The sequence below is a fragment of the Lissotriton helveticus genome, chromosome 3_1 (assembly GCF_964261635.1).
Source record: "Lissotriton helveticus chromosome 3_1, aLisHel1.1, whole genome shotgun sequence".
Classification (NCBI taxonomy): Eukaryota; Metazoa; Chordata; class Amphibia; order Caudata; family Salamandridae; genus Lissotriton; species Lissotriton helveticus.
In genome coordinates, this window is record NC_136061.1 from 1,926,105,321 (window position 1) to 1,926,129,604 (window position 24,284).

General features: G+C 49.3%; 1 protein-coding gene across 2 annotated transcripts in view; it reads left to right on the plus strand.

Moving 5' to 3' along the window:
• The window catches only part of RASGRF1 (Ras protein specific guanine nucleotide releasing factor 1), a 686,570-nt gene that overhangs the window by 141,625 nt on the left and 520,661 nt on the right, over window positions 1-24,284 (plus strand). Inside the window, exon 2 of one of the 2 annotated variants that reach the window (XM_078682943.1) lies at window positions 6,382-6,388. The exons of the other annotated variant lie outside the window; for it this stretch is intronic. Within the exon in view, the coding sequence (XP_078539069.1) occupies window positions 6,382-6,388 (7 nt within the window). The remainder of the gene's footprint in view (window positions 1-6,381; window positions 6,389-24,284) is intronic. 2 annotated transcript variants of the gene reach the window in all.

The window sequence follows — 24,284 nt, forward strand, 5'->3', positions numbered from 1 at the left end:
TAAGCTTAGTGCAGTGCCTACACATCTGTAAAGTGAGTGGACAGCACTTCAGTAGGGCTTGTGAACATTACTTCTGGGACCATTGCATATCGCTTGTGAAAACTATGTGGAATGTGTTTTTTTTTTAAGTAGGCGCTGATAGTAGTTCTACTGTCAGTTATTTGAGTACCACTCATGTAGATCCTGTGAATAGTGCTTGTTTGGGCTACATGAGTAGCACTCATGTGTGTAGGCCCTGCGAGTAGCACTTATGTGAGCTATGTGAGTAGCACTTGATTAGGCACGATGGAGACAATTCACAAACTGGATTTTGTAGCATGTTTAGTAGTACTATTAAGCATGCTATAAAATGCTATTCAGAAGCCTACATACGGAGGTCAATGCCTCTGCGTCTCCTATCTTTTATGGGCAGAGATCTCTGCCCCTACTAAGGAGATCTCCGCAAACGTAGGTACATGTTTTAGTAGTAAATGTGGGAGGGACAGAGTGACTGAAAAATGGGAGGGGTTTTGGGAGAAGTAAGGAGGGGATAAGGGAGGGAAATGGACCCAGCCACAAAAGAGCAAGACAATTGCTATTCACAAACTGTCCTGCTACAGTTAATACAGCCAAAAAAAACAGAAAACAGCTGTAAATGTAGCCAACCACTGCAAAGCTCTACCTCCTAATGGATGCAGGGACTAAAAATAAAGGCCAATAGAAACTAATGTTAAAATGTGTATATACATAAAGAATATTTACCAGTTTATTATAAAATATGGTAATAACTTTTTTAAATGCAACAATTTCTGTAAGTTTAATTATTTTCAAAAATATTAAATTAATTTAAAATAATTCTATACATAACTTTAAATAAATTGTACAACATGTTAAATAAATATACATTTTATTCTTTAGGTGAGGTTCTTTTATTTAAATCATATGAAAAATCGGGTTAATATATTAATAATAATTAAATGTTTATTTAAAAATTAAGTTGGTAGTGCTGTCTTTTTTATTTTGTTTGCATTTGAATAAAACAAATTAATTTACACTAAAATTTAACATTGAAATATATTTAATATTTTTATCGTTTAATAAACTTTAAATCTTTAGGCTCTACACCTGAATTGAGGGGGTGATAATGTAAGGCCACACTTTTATGTAACTTGATACATGTAAATGGTGGCTAGCCAAAAGTAGTAAAGTTAGTAAAAGTGTAAAATATTTCCTCATTTGGAAGTTTACCTTTGTGAATAGCCTCCTATCAGTAGTGCTGGCATCAGCTACGTGAGTAGCACTCAAGTAGCCTCTATGAGTAGTGCTTGTTTCAGCTAAGCGAGCAGCACTCGTTCAGGGCCTGTGAGTAGTGCTTGTGTGGTCTATGTGAGCAATGCTTATGTGGGCGCTGTGAGTAGCGCTTGTGTGGGCTCTGTGAGTAGCCCTCGTGCAGTGCCTGTATCATGTATGTGGGCTATGTGAGTAGCCCTCATGCAGGGCCTGTGAGTATCATGTATGTGGGATATGTGAGTAGCCCTCGTGTAGGGCCTGTGAGTGGCGCTTGGGTGGACTATGCGAGTAGCCCTCGTGCAGTGCCAGTGAGTATCATGTATGTGGGCTCTGTGAGTAGCCCTCGTGCAGGGCCTGTGAGTAGCGCTTGTATGGGGTATGCGAGTAGCACTCGTACAGGGCCTGTGAGTAGCGCTTGAGTGGGCTCTGCGAGTAGCCCTCGTGCAGGGTCTGTGAGTAGCGCTTATATGGGCTATGCGAGTAGTCCTCGTGCAGGGCCTGTGAGTAGAGCTTGTGTGGGCTATGCGAGTAGCACTCGTGCAGGGCCTGTGAGTAGTGGTTGTGAAGATTGTTTGAGTAACACTCGTGTATGACCTGTGAGTAGCGTTTGTGTGGGCTCTGTGAGCAGCCCTCGTGCAGTGCCTGTGGATATCATGTATGTGGGCTATGTGAGTAGCCCTCGTGCAGGACCTGTGAGTATCATGTATGTGGGCTATATGAGTAGCCCTCGTGCAGGGCCTGTGAGTAGTGCTTGTGTGGGCTCTGCGAGTAGCCCTCGTGCAGTGCCTGTGAGTATCATGTATGTGGGCTATATGAGTAGCCCTCGTGCAGGGCCTGTGAGTAGCACTTGTATGGGGTATGCGAGTAGCACTCGTACAGGGCCTGTGAGTAGCGCTTGAGTGGGCTCTGCGAGTAGCCCTCGTGCAGGGTCTGTGAGTAGCGCTTATATGGGCTATGCGAGTAGTCCTCGTGCAGGGCCTGTGAGTAGAGCTTGTGTGGGCTATGCGAGTAGCACTCGTGCAGGGCCTGTGAGTAGCGGTTGTGAAGATTGTTTGAGTAACACTCGTGTATGACCTGTGAGTAGCGTTTGTGTGGGCTCTGTGAGCAGCCCTCGTGCAGTGCCTGTGGATATCATGTATGTGGGCTATGTGAGTAGCCCTCGTGCAGGACCTGTGAGTATCATGTATGTGGGCTATGTGAGTAGCCCTCGTGCAGGGCCTGTGAGTAGTGATTGTGTACATTGTTTGAGTAACACTTGTGTAGGACCTGTGAGTAGCGCTTGTGTGGGCTCTGTGACTAGCCCTCGTGCAGTGCCTGTGACGAGCGCTTGTGTGGGGTATGCGAGTATCCCTCGTTCAGGGCCTGTGAGTAGCGCATGGGTGGGGTATGCGAGTAGCCCTCGTGCAGGGCCTGTGAGTAGCGCATGGGTGGGGTATGCGAGTAGCCCTCGTGCAGGGCCTGTGAGTAGCCCTCGTGCGGGCTTTGCGAGTAGCACTTGTGCAGGGCTTGTGAGTAGCGCTTGTGTAGGCTCTGTGAGTAGCCCTCGTGCGAAGCGCTTGTGTGGGCTATGCGAGTGGCCCTCGTGCAGGGCCTGTGAGTAGCGCTGGTGTGGGCTCTGCGAGTAGCCCTCGTGCAGGGCCTGTGAGTAGCCCTCGTGCAGGGCCTGCGAGTAGCCCTCGTGCAGGGCCTGTGAGTAGCCCTCGTGTAGGGCCTGTGAGTAGCGCTGGTGTGGGCTCTGCGAGTAGCCCTCGTGCAGGGCCTGCGAGTAGCCCTCGTGCAGGGCCTGTGAGTAGCCCTCGTGCAGGGCCTGCGAGTAGCCCTCGTGCAGGGCCTGTGAGTAGCCCTCGTGTAGGGCCTGTGAGTAGCGCTGGTGTGGGCTCTGCGAGTAGCCCTCGTGCAGGGCCTGTGAGTAGCCCTCGTGCAGGGCCTGCGAGTAGCCCTCGTGCAGGGCCTGTGAGTAGCCGTCGTGTAGGGCCTGTGAGTAGAGCTTGTGTGGGCTATGCGAGTAGCCCTCGTGCAGGGCCTGTGAGTAGCGCTTGTGTAGGCTCTGTGAGTAGCGCTCGTGCAGGCTCTGTGAGTAGCGCTCGTGCAGGGCTTGTGAGTAGTGCTTGTGTGGGCTCTGTGAGTAGCCCTCGTGCAGGGCCTGCGAGTAGCCCTCGTGCAGGGCCTGCGAGTAGCCCTCGTGTAGGGCCTGTGAGTAGCGCTGGTGTGGGCTCCGCGAGTAGCCCTCGTGCAGGGCCTGTGAGTAGCCCTCGTGCAGGGCCTGTGAGTAGCGCTTGTTCTCATATGCACCATTGCCCATTCTATTTAGGTCAGTAAAGTTAAAAGCTTCATTGCTAGCTGTTGGTTTCTGGTTCATCCAACCGCAGCAGAAGATTCCACTCCTCTGCCCTTTATGTCAGGCAGCATCAGCATCATTCTCCCGACGAGACTTCGCGCACCTATCCGCCCGGGGAGAGGATGAGGGAGTGCAGCGGCAGACCCTCGCAACGAGAGGGAGGTGGAGTCGAGAGGGAGCGCTGGACCACGGGCTCGCGGGCTGTTCTGTGCCACGCGGTGGAAATAGCACCTGAAAAGCACGGACCCTCCTCTTGTACAAGTGAGGCCATCAGACCTGTCACTGCTCTCTCAGGAGCGGGGCGGGGGAGGGGCTCACTCTAGGCCACACCCCTAGGAATCCAAGCAAGAACATTAACTTCATGGCTGTATTAGTATTACCTATGACAACTCTTATGGAGACGCATCGAACCTGCCACCCTCGGAGTCCTATGCTAGTGCTGACCTCCCTCAATGAAAGTGCTTTCCCTCACATCTTTGAGCTAGCCATTGGCCTTATGTGCCAGCCCTCCTCTAGCCTGGTTGCCTATCTGCCCTGTGTGACCTCATCCCGCCCTATGACCAGGATGCCCCTGGTCCAGTGTGCCAGCCCTCCTCTCCCTGAGTTAGCCATCAGCCCTTTGTGACTGCATCCCGCTCTATGACCAGGATGCCCCTGGTCCAGTGTGCCACCCTCCTCTCCCTGAGTTACTCACCCGCCCTGTGTGACCTCATCCCACTGAGAGAGCGCAAACTGATATAAATGTATGAGTACATCACACTTACCTATAGTAAGCACAAGTCATGATGAGAAATGCCATGAGTGCTAATAGTATCTGAAATTATATTCTAAATGTATAGCTAATATAGAGATTTAAGTAGAAGTGGAACTAATACAGAAATGTGTGACATTATATGATTTTATTAGACGTGATTATTTTGAATCTATGTCGTGTAGCTGTTAACACATAAGATGGTCTGTGGTAAAACGCAGAACGTGGTAGGCCTCAGGGCCAGAGCTGGAGCTAAAAGGGAAGGTGTTTCTTTTCACGACACAGATTGTTTAACGTTTTTGGTCATTGCATTAATGGGCCATGATTTAGAGTAATGTTTTCTAAATAATAGAATAAGAAGTTTTAACATGCTTTAATTAAATGAAGAAATAGAATGCTATAATCATAATGTGAAATATTGTAGGCCTGAAATGTTTTAGCATTGATTTACACGTACATGTCTGGGCTGAGAAATGTTGCAAGCCTTTTTTAGAAGTCTATGAGAGTTGGGTTCTTGGCGGCAGATATCTGTCTGCAACAGGAAAGGGGGGATCCAATTATAAGTGAATGAATAGAGGTCTGTTCAGTAGACGGCCCAGACATGGAGGAGGGTTCTGGAATGTTTAAGGGGTATCAGCGGGCCGGAGAAGAGACTGAGAAGCAAGGTCAACTCTAACGTCTGAGGCCCAATACAAAGCATCATGGAAAAAGCCTGAAGTTGCACCACGTGAGAGGCGTTTCGCAAGGGGCGTCTCAAATGTTGTTGACTGTTTTGTATTAGGGACAGCACCCCTGGGTGGAGTTAGAGCAGAGACCTGAGGACCCTTTAGAGAGAGGATGGGTAGGCAGTGAGGGGTCATGACTGGAGAACTTTAGGTTTTCACCAAGAGACTTAGAGTGGGTGACTTCCCTTGGGGGTCATTCATTGCTGACACCTTTGTTAGGTTGGGATTTGGTTAAGTAGGGATACCATCTAGAACAGGGTAGGGACGCCTAACCTGTGTTTGTTTTCCTCCAACCTAAATGAAGGAGAGATATGCGTCTATGCTGATAGCTTTGCTATTTTTAGAACTTGTGTTAGTGATTTCTGTTGCTCGTCTGAGGGCTTTTCGAGAGCACATGTATGTAATTGGACCTGTGTATCTCGTGAATCTCATTCTGAGATGCTTGTATTTGCAGCTCATTATTTCTTTACAATAAACTTTTGAAACCTAGAAGTTGTCCGTGATCTTTGAGAGTAGAGTCCTTTATTGGGTGAACTAACTTGCAGATAGGTGTACTGTTTCCTTCCAAGACAGGCAATAAAGGTTCAGTCGACCAGATCGAGGTTTGGATCAATAGATATAAGGTATCGATCAAAATCTCGCCCTTTCAGTTGGTAGCTATAGAGGATGGTTGCCTTCTTGAGGACGGTGACCTAGGCCAGGTTAGCTTACCCCAAGGCCCCTAGAAATCGATGATCGGAAGAACAGCCCGCAGATGAAGATCCGGATGACGTGAGACAGAAAAAGCAGCAGTATCAGAGAGAGTGAGTATAAAGGGTTATGCGTGTTAGATTGCGGTGTTTTTGTATTGTATCTATGTTGTAATGTCTGGCGGAGTTGAATGTCTGTAGAGTGACTGTGGAACAGGTTGTGAGCGCGCGCAACCGGTGGAAATCTTAAGTTCAAGGAGAGCTTAAGTGGTTCGGGTGTATCGGACACCCAGAGTAATTGTCAACTAGTGTGAAGGGGGTCATGAGGTACCATTGATCACCCGAGAGACCGAGATAGGGGGAACGTAAGAGTGAGTGCGTGAGTAACGGACGCTGGTCGGAAGTTACTGTGTGTGTAAGTAACCTATCAGAAAGACGATAGACATCTCGTCAGTTGTGTTGACAATTACAGATAGACTGTGGACGTACAGTCGAGAGAAGTGACCGCTTGGTCGGAAGTAGTCATTTTTCAGTGTATGAATGGGACGCATGCATAACCGGGAGACGAGTTGAGAAAGGAGGGGTGCTGCTGCGAAGCGGAGAAAAGAGACGTCAGGTGGTGTCGCGCAGTGATTGGCTGACCGGAGAAAGACCGCGCTGTGATAGGCCAGCTAGCGAACACGTCATACAGGGTCGCGACGTGATTGGCTGACAGGAGAAAGACCGCGCTGTGATAGGCCAAGCTAGCAAAGCCGCGACAGGATTGGTGGATTGTCATCAGGAAGTAAACAGAGTAGCGAGGCTGGATTTTGTGCGTATAATTATGAAGTGTTTTAAATGGTTGAAAGCGCTGTTTAAGAAAGAGAGGCGAGGATCGTATGAAGGGGAAGAAGCCCCGCCGGAGGGTACGCCAGCTCGTTATATGGCAGTAAATGTTGGGTTGCATACGATCCTTTGGATATCAGAGTGGAGTAAGATTACTGAAGGAAACGAGGAACTGACGTTCCCGAAGCACGGGACGTTCAGATTAGAGGTGTTACATCGATTGAAATCAGTCATGACCTCAAAGAGACCCTTGCCTAGACCAACCCAGTTTGAAGCCCTTGAAGCATGGCTTAGGGCAGCGCATGAAAGGAATATGAACAGACGACAAGAAAGGGTGAAACGCTCGGTAAGGGCAGTACAGGATGCCAGGTGGGATGCGGATGCTAAAAGATGGAGAGTGCATAATTTGGAAATAAATAAACTGTACCCAGTGTTAGAGGCGCCAGTAAATAAAAGCCCCCTAGAAGAAGATGATGAGAGCGAAACAGAGGACAGCCTGATAAACAGATTACTGACAGACAGGCCACCCCCGTATAATAGAGCAGGGGGAGAGGTCGAGAATACTGAAGGAGAAAAGGGGGGCAATGCAGGAGAGCATAGACCGCTTCCCAGTTCAGAGTGGGATCCTGAGCCAAAGAAAGAGTTGCTCCAGCCTAGTCAGGTGCAACAGGTAGTCGGTAGGTTTGTGGTACAAAGAGCGCCGGAAACGGAAAGCGCCACATCCTACCCATTACCAGATGCACTACAGGTACCTGTTACCATAGGTCCTATAATATCGATATATGACCAAGAGAGAGCAAAAGGGGAAGAACGGAAACGGAAAGACAGAGAAAGAGCAGAGCAGGCAAGGAGGAACGATACCACTAATTCCCCAAGTCAGATGCCAATACCCAGAGAGTGGAGTACCCCGATGCACACAGCAGGGGACCCAGGAGGAGATCCTGGGGGCCCTAGATGGCCAATGGATCTGAGGGGATCTGGACGAAAATCCTTTCAAGAGCTAAATGAGTACATGAAGCAGTGGGACGAGGCAGTGAAGGCTCAAAAGTGCATCAATGCTGCAGAAGCAGAAAGGGAAAGTCAGGACAGCAGAGCACGAACTCACTGCGGGGCTGGGGAGAGTAGCCCGGAGTGGGACTGTAGAGGGAGTAGGGGAGTCACCCATTGGGCCCGGAATGGAGGTAGAACAGATCCGGAAAACGGGGGCCCCGGGAGTGGAGGGGTGGCGTGCCCGATACTCAGTGAAGAGGAGAGGAGAGCACAAGAGTACAGGAACAGCTTTAAGTGTCCACACTGTGTGCCTGGCACCAGAGAACAGAATGGGAATTGTGAGAGGTCGCACCATAGTCCCTGTGATGACAGAAATGAGCGCAGCCCAGGGAATATGGGGAACCAGGAAGGATCGTATCGGATACTGAGCGATACGAGGCAAAGGGAGTGTAGCGACCAGAGGGAAAATAACAGAGAGATGTGCGGTGAGAGGAGAGAAGAAGACGAGAGTGGGCAGAGAGAGAGTAGGGATAAAAGGCCCGTGTTCCATCACCTTCCAAGATTGGATGGCCGAGCATGGGACCTGGAGAGATGGGAGCAAGGGAGGCCACCCATTAATTCTCCTGAGCCCAAACGCAGAGCTCGAAGTTGGGATGGGAGGGAGACCAGTGAGCCCCCTTCAAAAGACATATTGCGAGCTGGGATAAAAGCCAAGAGACTTGATGTCTCCAGCTTAAGGTCAGATCTGGATGACATGGTAGATGGTACCCTGCCTTTGGAAAGAATGGAAATGTATGAACAGGATGAAATACTGTATATGGCAAAGGACATCACACGAAAGGCGAGAGCAGTCCATGAGAAGTTAGTCGAACTAGCAGGCAAATATATGGTGGACTTGTCAAGAACCAAAGCATTACAGGGTAACCACAGGCTACATTACTCAGATCGAGATCTAGATGAGAGGAGAACGATTGGGCTGAAAACACACATAAGGGAACTGATTACTGGAATAAGGACATGGAGGGCACTAGATAAATGGGAAGAGAGGTGGTCCAAGAAAGGGACCGGCAGGAGAAGCATGATTGGTATAACACCAGGACAGCAGGGAATAGAAGCTTACCCTTTGCGTGAAGTTGCCAATGGGAGCTATGTACATGTCCCTTGGAGTAGGGGAGATTTAGCTGCTTTTACCACATCTTTCCCCAAGTTACGAGAGAGCCCCGTGGAGTGGTACAAGCAAGTCGAGAGGTTTGTAAAGATCTCAAAAGTCCTATGGATAGATCTGAACACGCTGTTTGACATTGTAGTACCAGGAGATCTGTGGACAGCATGCAAGGTTAGCGCTGAGTGGCCCACAACGGAGCCAGAGAGAGATGCTAGGACTAATGGGCCGTCCGAGATCGTGATGGCAAAATTCGAGAGAGTGATGACTTGGCTGAAAGAAAAAGTGCCAATGCAAGACATAGATTGGGTCAGAATAGACAGAACGAGACAGGAACCCAAAGAGACAGTCCATGAATATTACGAGAGATTGCTGAAGGCGTTTAAACAGTATAGCGGCTTGGATGTAATGGATCCAAAGGACATAGGGCAATTCGTGTCCAAGTTCGTCCTGGGACTGAGACCGGATATTAGTTTAATGATTCAGCAACACTCGATTTGTTGGCAAAGTAGACCCCTAGATGAAATACTGAGATATGCCAGGTACTGCTGTGATGAGGTAGACTCCAAGGCTAAGAAACTAAAAGAGAAGCTGATGGTGGTACAATTGCAGGCAGCAGGAAAAGGGGGACCGCAACAACAGCAGCAAGGGACAGGTACAGGAGGTAAGAAGCAGTACAGTCAGAACAAGGGTAATGAGGAGAGTACTACCTTCAGACCCAGAGTAGACATAGCTACCTTGAAGAAAACGACTAGGTGCCACCAGTGCAACGAGTTGGGGCATTGGAAACGCGAGTGCCCTTACAATGTAGAGATCGGAGAGCAAGAGATAGAGGAGGAAGAGGTCCAGAACGCACCTATGAGAGGGGCGACGCCATACCAAGGAAAGGTGCTCAAAGGGGGGGGGGCTCCTCCCCGAGCCCAGTTCCCGCAACCTCCTCGAGTAGGGAGTATGGGTAAGACCTATAGACAAATGCCCCTGTTTGTGGAAGGAGAAGAGTGCTATTATGTGGACCCATTAACCGGACAGAGAGTGGAAAGAGAAGACTGCACCCTTGGGGCAGCCTTAGAGGTAGATCAGAGGGGACCCTATGTTGAAGCAGAAGTAGCAGGGTGCCCTACGACATTTCTGGTGGACACAGGAGCCACTAGATCCACGATCAGATCAGCTGCAGTTCCAGACCTGCCCATGTCTGGAGAGACCATACAGGTGGTAGGGGTCGCAAACAGGAGAATAACCAGCCAATTGACAGAACCGGTACAGGTGAAAATAGGGAAGTACAGCGATGAGCACCAATTTGTGGTTTGCGATTCAAGCCCTGTGTGTCTGCTAGGAAGAGACCTGTTGTGCAAATTGAATTGTACTATATATTGTACACCTCAGGGAGTGGAGGTATTGACTAATGATGATGATGCAGATTTCAAAGTTGCAAACTCAAGAATATGTGTGGAGCTGTACCCTACTTTGACAGTAGACGAGCTTCCCTGGGATTTGAGAGAGACAGTGGCATCAGAGGTATGGGATTTCACTGGGGAAGAGATTGGATTGGTCAAAGGGGTGGACCCAGTGAAAATTGTAGTGAAACCGCATGCTGAGTTCCCAAGAACACCCCAGTATAAATTGACTCCAGAAACGATTGCAGGCATAAAACCCGTGATCGAGTCCATGATTAAACAGGGAATACTGAAAGAAATCGTGGGTAGTCCATGTAACTCCCCGATTATGGGTCTGCAGAAACCAAATGGGAAATTTCGGATAGTGCAGGACCTTCGAAAGATTAATAACATAGTCGTTTCATGTTGTCCAGTGGTACCGAATCCATCAGTGATACTGTTTCAGATTCCATTCCAAGCTGAGTGGTTCACTGTGATCGATCTTTGTCAGGCTTTCTTTTCGATCCCTTTGGACGAAGATAGCCATTTTCTTTTCGCATTTAAGCTGGAAAATCGTGTCCTAACATGGTGTCGTATCCCTCAGGGGTATACAGAGAGTCCATCGATCTTTAACCAGCTTCTGAAGAAAAATCTTGAAAGTCTAGTGCTGCCCCAGAAGTCAGTTCTGGTCCAGTACATAGACGACCTCCTTGTGGCGTCAGAAACAGAAGAAGCTTGCAGGGAAGATTCCATTGCTTTGTTAAATCACCTAGCTGCCAATGGGCATAAGGTATCCCCGGGAAAATTGCAGTACTGCCTGACAGAAGTACAGTACTTGGGACACAGAATTGAGAAAGGCAAACGAAAGGTGTCACCAGACAGGATAGAGGCGATCATGAAAATGAATGCGCCTCAGACCCAGAGAGAGGTCAGGATGTTCCTAGGGATGGTGGGTTATTGCCGACAGTGGATCGTGAACTTTTCACTGAAAGCAAAGCCCTTGCAAAAACTGACGCACAAGGAGGTGAGTGATCCGGTACCATGGGACAAAGACTGTTTGATGGCATTCTTACAGCTGAGAGAGGACCTGTGTCGTGCTCCGGCATTGGGAATGCCTGATTACAATAAACAATTCTTTCTTTACTGTTGTGAGAGAGAAGGGTGTGCGTTGTCTGTGTTGGTCCAAATCCATGGGAATGCCCGTAGACCAGTTGCTTATTTCTCAGCTACTTTAGACCCAGTAGCCGCAGCGTTGCCCGGATGTCTCAAATCCGTTGCTGCAACGGGTGTCAGCATTGAGAGATGTGAAAATATCGTCATGGGGCACCCGTTAGAGGTGTGCGTGCCACATTCTGTTGAACTGTTGATGACCAGGACCAAAACACAGCATCTGACCAATAGCAGGCTCACGCGCTATGAGCAAGTTATTCTTGCTGCAGAGAACGTGACCCTCAAGAGATGCTCTGTTTTGAACCCTGCTACCTTAATGCCACTTCCAAATGATATTGATGATGATGATGAATATACAGACCATGACTGTCTCGATGTGACTGAATTATGCACCAAACCCAGACCCGACATCGTAGATGAGCCACTGACGGACCCAGATGAAGTTTTCTTTGTCGATGGCTCATGTGTAAGAGACGAAGTTGGGCAGTTGAGAGCAGCTTATGCTGTTTGTACAATTGAAGGAGTTGTGGAAGCAGGGTGCCTGGAAGGAGTACACTCCGCTCAGGTAGCCGAGATTATTGCCCTAACACGTGCTTGCTTAGCAGGCAATCAAATTCGAGTCACCATCTACACCGACAGCCAATACGGGTTTGGGGTAGTTCATGATTACGGGCAGTTATGGTCTCAAAGAGGGTTCATGACTTCTTCAGGCTCTCCCATTCGCAATGGAGAGTTTGTGCGCTTGTTGTTAGAAGCATTGCAATGTCCAGCAAGTATCGCAGTTGTAAAGTGCATCGCACATACCAAAAATGAGGACTTTGTTTCGAAAGGCAATAGATATGCTGATGAAGTTGCGCGGTATTGCGCAGAACAAGGTTACTCTTTCACAGAGGTGGATGTGGGTGGAATAAATGTAAGAACTGAATTAGCCATGATACTGGAAACTGTTGATACTTGGGATGAACTGTCAACCATGCAAGAAAATGCTCCTGATTCAGAAAAGGAAACATGGGTAAAGGCAGGATGTGTAATGGGTGAGACTCATTTTTGGGTCTCAGCAGACGGCAGAGCAGTGTTGCCCAATGAGATGGTGAGTCCAATGGCTAGACTCATACATGGTCCCGTACACTTAGGGAGAGATGCTATGCTGAGAGTGTTTAGACAGACTTGGTACAATCCTAAGTTTAGAATAGCAGCAGAAGCAGTGTGCCAGCGTTGTGTGACCTGCCAGCAGCTGAATGTAGGGAAAAGAACACCAGTTGCACTAAGTCACATAGGAAGGTCTGGAGGTCCATTCAACAGAATGCAGATAGATTTCATTGAAATGCCAAGATGCAACCGCCTCCGCTATGTCCTGGTGGTTGTTTGTGTGTTCTCCAGGTGGGTTGAGGCATACCCTACACGTAGGTGCGACACCCTCACAGTGGCTAAGTTACTGCTTAGAGAACTTATCCCTCGGTTCGGGGTGCCGGCCTTTTTGGAATCAGATAGGGGAACACATTTTAACAGCGAGCTTGTGAAGATGATTTGTGTTGCACTGAATATAGACCAAAAACTCCATTGCAGTTACCGACCAGAAGCCTCAGGAATTGTGGAACAAATTAATGGCACGATCAAGTCCAGAATAGCGAAAGTTTGCTCCTCAACGACCCTGAATTGGCCTGACGCCCTGCCATTAGTACTCATGAGCCTTCGTAGTACCCCAGACAGAAGAACAGGGTTGTCACCACATGAGGTGTTAATGGGGAGAGCAATGAGACTGCCATCTATTCCAGCTACTGCACTGTTAAATATCACAGATGATATGATCCTGGACTATTGTAAGGGGCTGTCTGACGCCATGCGTTCTGTGTCCCTTCAGGTGCAGGCTGCAGAGGTTCCAGCGTGCCAGGGCCCTTGCCATGACCTGTATCCTGGGGACTGGGTCCTGGTGAAGAAACATGTGAGAAGAAGCTGCTTGGATATTCGTTGGCGTGGGCCCTACCAGGTCATCCTGATCACAAGTACAGCTGTAAAGGTGGGAGGCCTGCCCAACTGGATACACGCGTCGCATACGAAAAGGGTTCCAGCACCTCTGGAAACAGCTCCTCTCTCGGATGGACGTCCAGCAGAGGACCAAGAAGCCATAGAGGGGGCTAGCCAAGCTGTAGAGGTGCCAGTGGAAGCAGGGAACGAGTCTGACCAAGCTGAGGACGGTCAGTACAACAGCGAAACAGAAGACGCTACAGAAGGAGAAGACAGCTGGGAGTACGAGTCTGACCCTGACAGGTCTGAAAGAGAGCGAGAACAGACCAGAAGGAGAAGGAGTAGAAGGGCACGTGGAGAAGCAAATTGGCCGCAAAGAAGAAGTTCTAGCCTGAGGTCAACTCCAGAAGCAACCCTTCCTCCGATATCAGAAGACTCAGACCCAGAAGAAGGTGCTCAGGGCGCTGAAGCACCAGACCGAAGAAGGTCAAGAAGAGTGCGTGTGCCTAACAGAAGATACTCCACACCTGAGTGGACATATCTGGCGACAAATGTCTGTGAAACCGGAGACAGGGAGGATCCGAGCGGTGGTGGTGTCCAGTTCTGAGCCCATTATCACCGTGGAAATACAACTGTTGGTACCCGGTGTCGAACAAGAAGGGTCACTAACATTCGTGCTCCCCAGACCTCCCCGCCTCAGCAAGTTAAAACACATGTTTCTTACAGAATTGAAATTCCCCGACTTTGGTACCACGATAACAGCACATGAAGAGCATACTCTTCGCATGGAAATATTGAACTATGCTATTGAAGCTGCAACCACAAATCTAATAGTCGATTGTTAAAGGACTTTGTAAATAAAGCAAGCAGAAGAAAAGAAGATTACCTAGCGCCCAGGAAGCAGAGAATTTTAGGGAATCCCTTGAGTGGATGGAGAAGGGCTAGGGTTGTCTTTTTGAACTGTGAAAGGACTTTTTGCGAAAAAGGCTGTCAGCCTCCAGCTGTGTGGATTCTTGCAAAGAGAAAGGGAAAAGCTAGATTGTCTGACGAAATGGAGGCCGGCACCCCGAACCGCAGAGCTAAATGTATAATAGGTACACTAATAGTAGGAGTGATAATATTAATAGCTTTAGTGGTAACAATTTCTTATGTAAAGGGACATGAGGAAGAGGTAAAGGTAACTGATGCGAATTCTGTAGTAACACTTACACCCACTGTTGCAGGTGAGAAAAGGGAAAACACTCAAGAGAAAGCGTTATTGGCTGCAGAAGCCCGCAGGTTACATGTAGACGAGTCCCAAGGAGACTTTAGGTCAAATGCTTATGCTAAACTTTTGTATGAATACGTGGATGCCATGGAGGTTAAGGATTGCTACGTCTGCATGCAGTTACCTGCGTCTGTAGATGAAGGAATTCGATATCATCACCTCCCTCTGACATATGGCATTACATGTAGCTTATTGCTTAGTATATTTTATGAGAGAGATAGTTTTGAATACTATTTCTCCAATTATGATTCTGTGTTGCCAGAAGTCCCGAATTATAAGCAGATGAATAAATGGGATTACTGGAAGAGTGAAGACAGATTGGCCAAGTTCTTCATTCCTTGGATTACCTTAGATACTTCACATGCCCGTAGAAATAATCTGACATGCAAGGTGTCAGAAGTCGAGAAAAAGTTCATAGGGCAGGTGGATGATCGTTACAGGAGACAAAAGATTTTGAAAAAATCAGGACAAGGGAAATTAGATTGGACCGAGGAAGAGAAGTCACATAAGAGAAAGGGTAGTAGTGGTCCAATAGCTTTAGATAAAGCGCAGAAAGGAAAGTTATGTCTTCACCGAGCCAAAACGTATTATGAAAATGTATACGTGGGTGAAGTTGACTGTGAACATGCTTTTAATTTAGAGTACTACACTAAGGATTTCCTGAAGGGAATGCAAGTGATTCCAAATGTGTATTTTGTATGTGGAAGAAATGCTTACGTGAGACTACCTGACAACTGGTATGGATCATGTTACTTGGCAATTGTCTTCCCCAAAATATATCATGCACAAGACTTATTGATCATTGAGGGCCAGACATCATCGAGGGGAAGGAGAGATTTAGGCGATGCAGAAATGGTTGGAGATGTCTTTGGAGCTATGTTCCCTCTTTTGGGAATAATCCTTAATGATGTTAAAATTAGACGACTGGCAACAGTTGTCGACAGGTTGTCTGCCAGCACTGCTCAGTCCTTAATGCTGGTAGAAGGAGAGATGCAATCGATAAGGGCTATGGTTCTTCAAAATCGGCTTGCATTAGATGTCTTATTAGCAAAAGAGGGCGGAGTCTGTAAGGCTTTGAAGGTTCAGGAATGTTGCACTTACATTCCAGACCTTTCAAAACCCCTTGAGAAAGTTATTAAGAACATAACTAATATACACAAAGAGATCGAAGACTTGAGTAGAGAAAATGTCTGGGAAAAGGTGGGCCACGGAATGAGTACAGTTGGAGGGTGGTTTTCCACCTTAGGCAAAAGCTTTATTTGGTATATCCTAAAGCCTATCATCATAATATTGATCTGTGGGATAATATTGTGGGGATTGGTGAGGGTATTCAAATGGTACAGAGCAAGAAGGTTAGAAAGGGCCCAAAGAGAACAGTTGCAGAGATTGGCTGCCATACAAGATAATCAGTACAGGAGCCTGAGAGCTCTGGAAGCGCAGAGAATGCCAGCAATAACTGCAGTTTAAATGTTAGTGATGACCCCGAGAGGTCATCAAAGGGGGGAACTGAGAGAGCGCAAACTGATATAAATGTATGAGTACATCACACTTACCTATAGTAAGCACAAGTCATGATGAGAAATGCCATGAGTGCTAATAGTATCTGAAATTATATTCTAAATGTATAGCTAATATAGAGATTTAAGTAGAAGTGGAACTAATACAGAAATGTGTGACATTATATGATTTTATTAGACGTGATTATTTTGAATCTATGTCGTGTAGCTGTTAACACATAAGATGGTCTGTGGTAAAACGCAGAACGTGGTAGGCCTCAGGGCCAGAGCTGGAGCTAAAAGGGAAGGTGTTTCTTTTCACGACACAGATTGTTTAACGTTTTTGGTCATTGCATTAATGGGCCATGATTTAGAGTAATGTTTTCTAAATAATAGAATAAGAAGTTTTAACATGCTTTAATTAAATGAAGAAATAGAATGCTATAATCATAATGTGAAATATTGTAGGCCTGAAATGTTTTAGCATTGATTTACACGTACATGTCTGGGCTGAGAAATGTTGCAAGCCTTTTTTAGAAGTCTATGAGAGTTGGGTTCTTGGCGGCAGATATCTGTCTGCAACAGGAAAGGGGGGATCCAATTATAAGTGAATGAATAGAGGTCTGTTCAGTAGACGGCCCAGACATGGAGGAGGGTTCTGGAATGTTTAAGGGGTATCAGCGGGCCGGAGAAGAGACTGAGAAGCAAGGTCAACTCTAACGTCTGAGGCCCAATACAAAGCATCATGGAAAAAGCCTGAAGTTGCACCACGTGAGAGGCGTTTCGCAAGGGGCGTCTCAAATGTTGTTGACTGTTTTGTATTAGGGACAGCACCCCTGGGTGGAGTTAGAGCAGAGACCTGAGGACCCTTTAGAGAGAGGATGGGTAGGCAGTGAGGGGTCATGACTGGAGAACTTTAGGTTTTCACCAAGAGACTTAGAGTGGGTGACTTCCCTTGGGGGTCATTCATTGCTGACACCTTTGTTAGGTTGGGATTTGGTTAAGTAGGGATACCATCTAGAACAGGGTAGGGACGCCTAACCTGTGTTTGTTTTCCTCCAACCTAAATGAAGGAGAGATATGCGTCTATGCTGATAGCTTTGCTATTTTTAGAACTTGTGTTAGTGATTTCTGTTGCTCGTCTGAGGGCTTTTCGAGAGCACATGTATGTAATTGGACCTGTGTATCTCGTGAATCTCATTCTGAGATGCTTGTATTTGCAGCTCATTATTTCTTTACAATAAACTTTTGAAACCTAGAAGTTGTCCGTGATCTTTGAGAGTAGAGTCCTTTATTGGGTGAACTAACTTGCAGATAGGTGTACTGTTTCCTTCCAAGACAGGCAATAAAGGTTCAGTCGACCAGATCGAGGTTTGGATCAATAGATATAAGGTATCGATCAAAATCTCGCCCTTTCACCACCCTACGACAGAGCCCCTAGGCCAGTGTGCCACCCTCCTCTCCTTAGGTTAGCCGCCTGCCCTGTGTGACCTCATCCCGCCCTATGACCAGGATGCCCCTGGTCCAGTGTGCCACCCTCCTCTCCCTGAGTTACTCACCCGCCCTGTGTGACCTCATCCCACCCTACGACAGAGCCCCTAGGCCAGTGTGCCACCCTCCTCTCCTTAGGTTAGCCATCTGCCCTTTGTGACTGCATCCCGCTCAATGACCAGGATGCCCCTGGTCCAGTGTGCCACCCTCCTCTCCCTGGGTTAGCCGCGTGCCCTGTGTGACCTCATCCAGCCCTATGACACAGCCCCTGGTCCAGTGTGCCAGCCCTCCTCTCTCTTGGTTAGCCGCCTGCCCTGTGTGACCTCATCCCACCCTATGACACAGCCCCTGGTCCAGTGTGCCACCCTCCTCTCCCTGGGTTAGCCGCGTGCCCTGTGTGACCTCATCCCACCCTATGACACAGCCCCTGGTCCAGTGTGCCACCCTCCTCTCCCTTGGTTAGCCGCCTGCCCTGTGTGACCTCATCCCGCCCTATGACACAGCCCCTGGTCCAGTGTGCCACCCTCCTCTCCCTTGGTTAGCCGCCTGCCCTGTGTGACCTCATCCCACCCTATGACACAGCCCCTGGTCCAGTGTGCCACCCTCCTCTCCCTGGGTTAGCCGCGTGCCCTGTGTGACCTCATCCCACCCTATGACACAGCCCCTGGTCCAGTGTGCCACCCTCCTCTCCCTGGGTTAGCCGCGTGCCCTGTGTGACCTCATCCAGCCCTATGACCAGGATGCCCCTGGTCCAGTGTGCCAGCCCTCCTCTCGCCTGGTTAGCCATCTGCCCTTTGTGACTGCATCCCGCTCTTTGACCAGGATGCCCCTGGTCCAGTGTGCCACCATCCTCTCCCTGGGTTAGCCGCGTGCCCTGTGTGACCTCATCCAGCCCTATGACACAGCCCCTGGTCCAGTGTGCCAGCCCTCCTCTCCCTTGGTTAGCCGCCTGCCCTGTGTGACCTCATCCCGCCCTATGACACAGCCCCTGGTCCAGTGTGCCACCCTCCTCTCCCTGGGTTAGCCGCCTGCCCTGTGTGACCTCATCCCGCCCTATGACCAGGATGCCCCTGGTCCAGTGTGCCAGCCCTCCTCTCGCCTGGTTAGCCATCTGCCCTTTGTGACTGCATCCCGCTCTTTGACCAGGATGCCCCTGGTCCAGTGTGCAACCCTCCTCTCCCTGGGTTAGCCGCGTGCCCTGTGTGACCTCATCCAGCCCTATGACACAGCCCCTGGTCCAGTGTGCCAGCCCTCCTCTCCCTTGGTTAGCCGCCTGCCCTGTGTGACCTCATCCCGCCCTATGACACAGCCCCTGGTCCAGTGTGCCACCCTCCTCTCCCTGGGTTAGCCGCCTGCCCTGTGTGACCTCATCCCGCCCTATGACCAGGATGCCCCTGGTCCAGTGTGCCAGCCCTCCTCTCGCCTGGTTAGCCATCTGCCCTTTGTGACTGCATCCCGCTCTTTGACCAGGATGCCCCTGGTCCAGTGTGCCACCCTCCTCTCCCTGGGTTAGCCGCGTGCCCTGTGTGACCTCATCCAGCCCTATGACACAGCCCCTGGTCCAGTGTGCCAGCCCTCCTCTCCCTTGGTTAGCCGCCTGCCCTGTGTGACCTCATCCCGCCCTATGACACAGCCCCTGGTCCAGTGTGCCACCCTCCTCTCCCTGAGTTACTCGCCCGCCCTGTGTGACCTCATCCCACCCTACGACAGAGCCCCTAGGCCAGTGTGCCACCCTCCTCTCCTTAGGTTAGCCGCCTGCCCTGTGTGACCTCATCCCGCCCTATGACACAGCCCCTAGGCCAGTGTGCCACCCTCCTCTCCTTAGGTTAGCCGCCTGCCCTGTGTGACCTCATCCCGCCCTATGACCAGGATGTCCCTGGTCCAGTGTGCCGGCCCTCCTCTCGCCTGGTTAGCCATCTGCCCTTTGTGACTGCATCCCGCTCTATGACCAGGATGCCCCTGGTCCAGTGTGCCACCCTCCTCTCCCTGGGTTAGCCGCGTGCCCTGTGTGACCTCAGCCCGCCCTATGACACAGCCCCTGGTCCAGTGTGCCACCCTCCTCTCCCTTGGTTAGCCGCCTGCCCTGTGTGACCTCATCCCGCCCTATGACACAGCCCCTGGTCCAGTGTGCCACCCTCCTCTCCCTGGGTTAGCCGCCTGCCCTGTGTGACCTCATCCCGCCCTATGACCAGGATGCCCCTGGTCCAGTGTGCCAGCCCTCCTCTCGCCTGGTTAGCCATCTGCCCTTTGTGACTGCATCCCGCTCTTTGACCAGGATGCCCCTGGTCCAGTGTGCCACCCTCCTCTCCCTGGGTTAGCCGCGTGCCCTGTGTGACCTCATCCAGCCCTATGACACAGCCCCTGGTCCAGTGTGCCAGCCCTCCTCTCCCTTGGTTAGCCGCCTGCCCTGTGTGACCTCATCCCACCCTATGACACAGCCCCTGGTCCAGTGTGCCACCCTCCTCTCCCTGGGTTAGCCGCGTGCCCTGTGTGACAGTATCCTGCCCCAAGACCAGGATGCCCCTGGTCCAGTGTGCTAACCATGAGCTCCTTGGGCTGGACCTTGGCGCCCTCTGCCCTCCCTCTTTGCCCTGCAGAGATGGTGCTATCATGACCTCCTCGTCTCCTATGATCATTATAAGTCTTGCTTGTGGATTCCCTCCGGAGGCTCCTGTCCACCACCATGCAGAGGCAGGGCCATCAAAGGGGAGAGGAAGGGAACTGAGCAGTTGTAAAGATGATGTCCACACGTAGGATAGTTTAATCCTTTACTGAGCAAACCCTGGTCCCTCACCTCGGGAGCACAAACACCAGACAGCCGCCTCTGCATCCTCCAGGATAAGAAAGCCCCCTCAAGACTGTAAACCACATCACAAAGGGGGATACTGGTACGGTGCACAAGATATCTCTAACATATCTCCACTACCTTATACCAATCTACAACAACTACCCTACAGCAGTGGAAATGGCCCACTGGTGGGGGTGCTATTTGTTCTGCAAATGCCCCCGCTGGCCACCTTTGCACCGCTCACTTACCTTCCTTTGCTGGTCGATGACTCAGGCTGCCGCATAGAGGTTCAAAGGTCAGGGCTTATGAAGCTGGGGTTATCTCTGCCAGTTTCCCTGTACAGTTCAGGCATCCAGAGCGAACTCTACAAGAAAGGTTTATAATTATCACTCGACTTCTATAAGTGGCGCCAGATTATTAATCAATCTCTGGTTAATTGTGTTCCAGAGAGCGTATTGCAAGAGAAATTTGACAAAAGATAAACCAGTAGCCACTTTAAGAGTTCATGGGCAGTGATTCATGATTTTGGATCCACGTGGGACTGGTTTGGATGCTGTGGAATCCTTCATTTCCAGGTTAAGGGCTTAGAGTTATTGAAGCCCAGGTGTGAGGTGTTGCCATCTCCCTCTGATGTTGGCCTCTCTTCAAGCACTCCTTCTGAGCCTTTAGATGAGGTTTGTGCTGGTGTTTCACCCATTCTCCTTCCAACAACGTGCCAGTGATGCTGCATTTGTGGCCCCTTGACTGGTTTTGAGGCTGCAGATCTCAGTTCTCTCAGTGGCTTCTCCATGGTAACAATATGGCAGGTCTCAATTGATTCTCGACCTGTACCCCTCACTGCCTCTCTCTTTCTTTCTCTCTCTCGCTCTCTACATTCGCTGCCTCTGTCCTCTTTCATTCCCTCTTCCTTTCTCTCCCACTTAAATCCCTCTTTTGGCCCATTCTCTGGCTGTGCCCTCTACCTCGCTTTTTTCCCTACCAATCTCTCTCTGCCCCTCACACTCTCTCAGCCTCTCTCTTTCTCTCTCACCTGCCTTTTCCCTCTGAACCCGTCTCTCTCTGTATTTTTCTCTTGCACTAGCTCACTCTACGTCCCTTCATTTTTATCTCCCTTGCTCTTCCTATCCTCTCAGTCGCTGCCTGTTTCTCTGTCTGTTCTCTCTCTCTCTCTCTCTCTCTCTCTCTAATCTTTCTAGAGGCCTTCTCTCGCACACTCTTTCCTCCTTTCTCTGCATCTGCCATCTCTCTTCTCAATAGCCCCTCTCCTCCTTAGTTAATCTCCACCCCTCCCTCAGGTCTCCCCCTCACTATTCTGTCTCTGCCCTTTCCTCTCTCTCTGCCCCTCTCTCGTTCTCTCTCTCTCCATCCTCCCTCTCTGCTCTCTTTCTCTCTGTGCTCCCATCTTTCGCCCGGACGGCCCTTTTCTCTCGTCGAGATGCCTTTGCTCCCGCTCTGCAACCCCTGCACCCTCCTCTCCCCAAGAAGCAACAGCCTCCTGTCTCACAAACTGTTTACATTTCAGGCTCCCGTTGCTAGGTAGCGACAGAATCTATTTTTGAATCTAGTTCAGTGACTGGTTTAGGATGTCTACACATTCTTTGGTTACTTATACACATGACCCCGCACCCGCGACAGGATGCGCCTTTTCTCCACATTGTTGTAAGAGTCCTTGAGTGCTGCGAGCGCAGGGCCCGGAGCCCCGGCTGAGTGCTGCAACACAAGGCCTGCGGTTAGAAGGCACTCATACAGGAGAAGTCTATTGGAAACGCTTGCTCTGTGATGGAGATGCTTCCCAGTCAGATTTCCTGTTTCCATGGAGACCACAGATCTCATCTGAGCTGCAGTACAGCACGTGTTCCCAGACCTTGTACCTCGGCGAGGCATTAAGGCGCCATTGCTTCTGACGCAGAGCCAGGCACCGCTCTATGGATGTCATCTACCTGATCTACAGTGTCATGAACCTCAGATCAGGTCAGGTGACACTAACTCGACACCCCATCCAATGTGAAGAAACTGAGACATGATCAAATGCTGTCACAACACTAATATACACTCTAACATCATCAAACGTCGTCAATTTGAGATCCGCCAAAAATGTTGCAAACGCTATGCCATCAAATGACCAGAACGCTCCCTGAAATCACCAATCCTCTGTCTAATCAAATACGTCATACAAGACACACCTATTATAAAAGCATCAGAAACATTATCTGCAAGATATTGTCACCAACTTGAGGTCAGATCTAACAATGTCACAAAGTCCAGTCCAATCCAACACAATCAGGAATGCAGAAAATGCTGCTGGGGAAGTTTGTGCAGTATGAAACAACAATAAAAAACCCTAACAATCCAACAATTCATGAATACAGCACATGATCTAAGCTCACCAACCTAATCTACTGATGTCAACAATCCCTGATCTGACCAAATATGTCTTAAAGTGCAGACCCAATTCAAAAGCGCTAGGAACCCAAGACCCATGGTGGTGTTACCATCCTTGAACCTAGTCTAATAGCAGCCCAGACAGATTCCAACAATTCTAGAAAACCAAGAACCAATCTAATGTCACCTGAGAATTGAGGTCATGAGGTCACCAAACACAGTCAAATATTGTGACAACCCAGAAACCCAATCCAGCAGTGCCAGGAAACCCCAGCATCCAACCTAATTCATTAATCTGAGACCCGATCCTGGGCTGATCCCAAGCTGTCTGTAATCGGAGTCAACGCTATGGGTGTCAGATAATATCAATTCAATTGTCCTATACCCTAGTCAAGATTAACCCTGGGCGTAGGACTACGCTACGCTCGCGGAGCATGCGAAGTTTGCGCTACTAATCGATACGCGAATTGTAAGTAGCACTGTGCAAAAACGCATAGCGTAGCGGGCCTTGCTCGCGGTCCTCAACGTCAAGTTGGCGAGCGAGCAAAATCAACATCCCGACAAGACTTTTTCCTTGTTCGCGATCAGCAACATCAAGTTGCCGATTGCAAGTGTTTTAAAATATACCTCCCGGCGAGATTCTCAACGCGGGGAGGTCAGGTTTCTCAATGCGAGTGGTCGCATATGCTCGTGCTCGCTCGCGATGAGAAACTACCAGTCAACATTGAGAAAGCTGCCGCTCGAGTACAAATCTACTCGAGCAGCAGAAAACGACCGCTTGCACTGTGCAAGATGCCGTTTGCAATGATTGCACAGTGCTGACAAACATCCGGCACTGTGCAATCAGTGCGAACAGCATTTTCCCCACCGCACTACGCAGTGCACGTAGCTACGCGTAGCTTGCGTAGTGCCAAGTGCACTTTGCGTAGCCACGCGAAGCGCTACTACAAGAACTACGCCCAGGTTTAGTCAAGATCAGAAAAAAGTTATAAACCTGTGTCACTGTTTTATGTCACCAATTCAGTCCCAGCCTGGCAATTTCATTAGTCTGAAACTCAATATAGTGATGTCAGAAGTCCAAAGCCACATCAAACAACATCACAAATCCATCACCAGCTCCAACAATGTCACAAACTCCCACCCGACTATGTTCAGAATGTAAGACCTGGGCTTAATTGGTCGGGGCAGTTTCCAGTGCAGACCACCAGCCTTATTTTATGGAACACCTTGTGTTTGCAAGTCCGGGCTTGGAGTCTGTACCTGCCTCCTGACACAGCCTCTCAAACGTTGCAATACTGAGCCATGGCAGACAGACCGATTTCAGTTGTTAATTAAGGCAATATGCATTTGAATGAATACCTGCCGCCCAAGCCATTTTATAGCTTTGGGGCGGGGGGGGCAGTCTGAATTATCACACTTGTAGGAGTGTGATGGTTAGTCGTTGTTGACACTAGGTACTGTCACTGGCAGGGCAGGGGTAATGGGTGGTGCAAGCTGCAGTGGCCTCATGACGAGGGTCCTGACACTTTCTTTTTTTATATAAATTAATCGCTGCCTGCAATGTTCCCAGCACTGCCTGCACTTTTCTGCCTCGGCCACCACT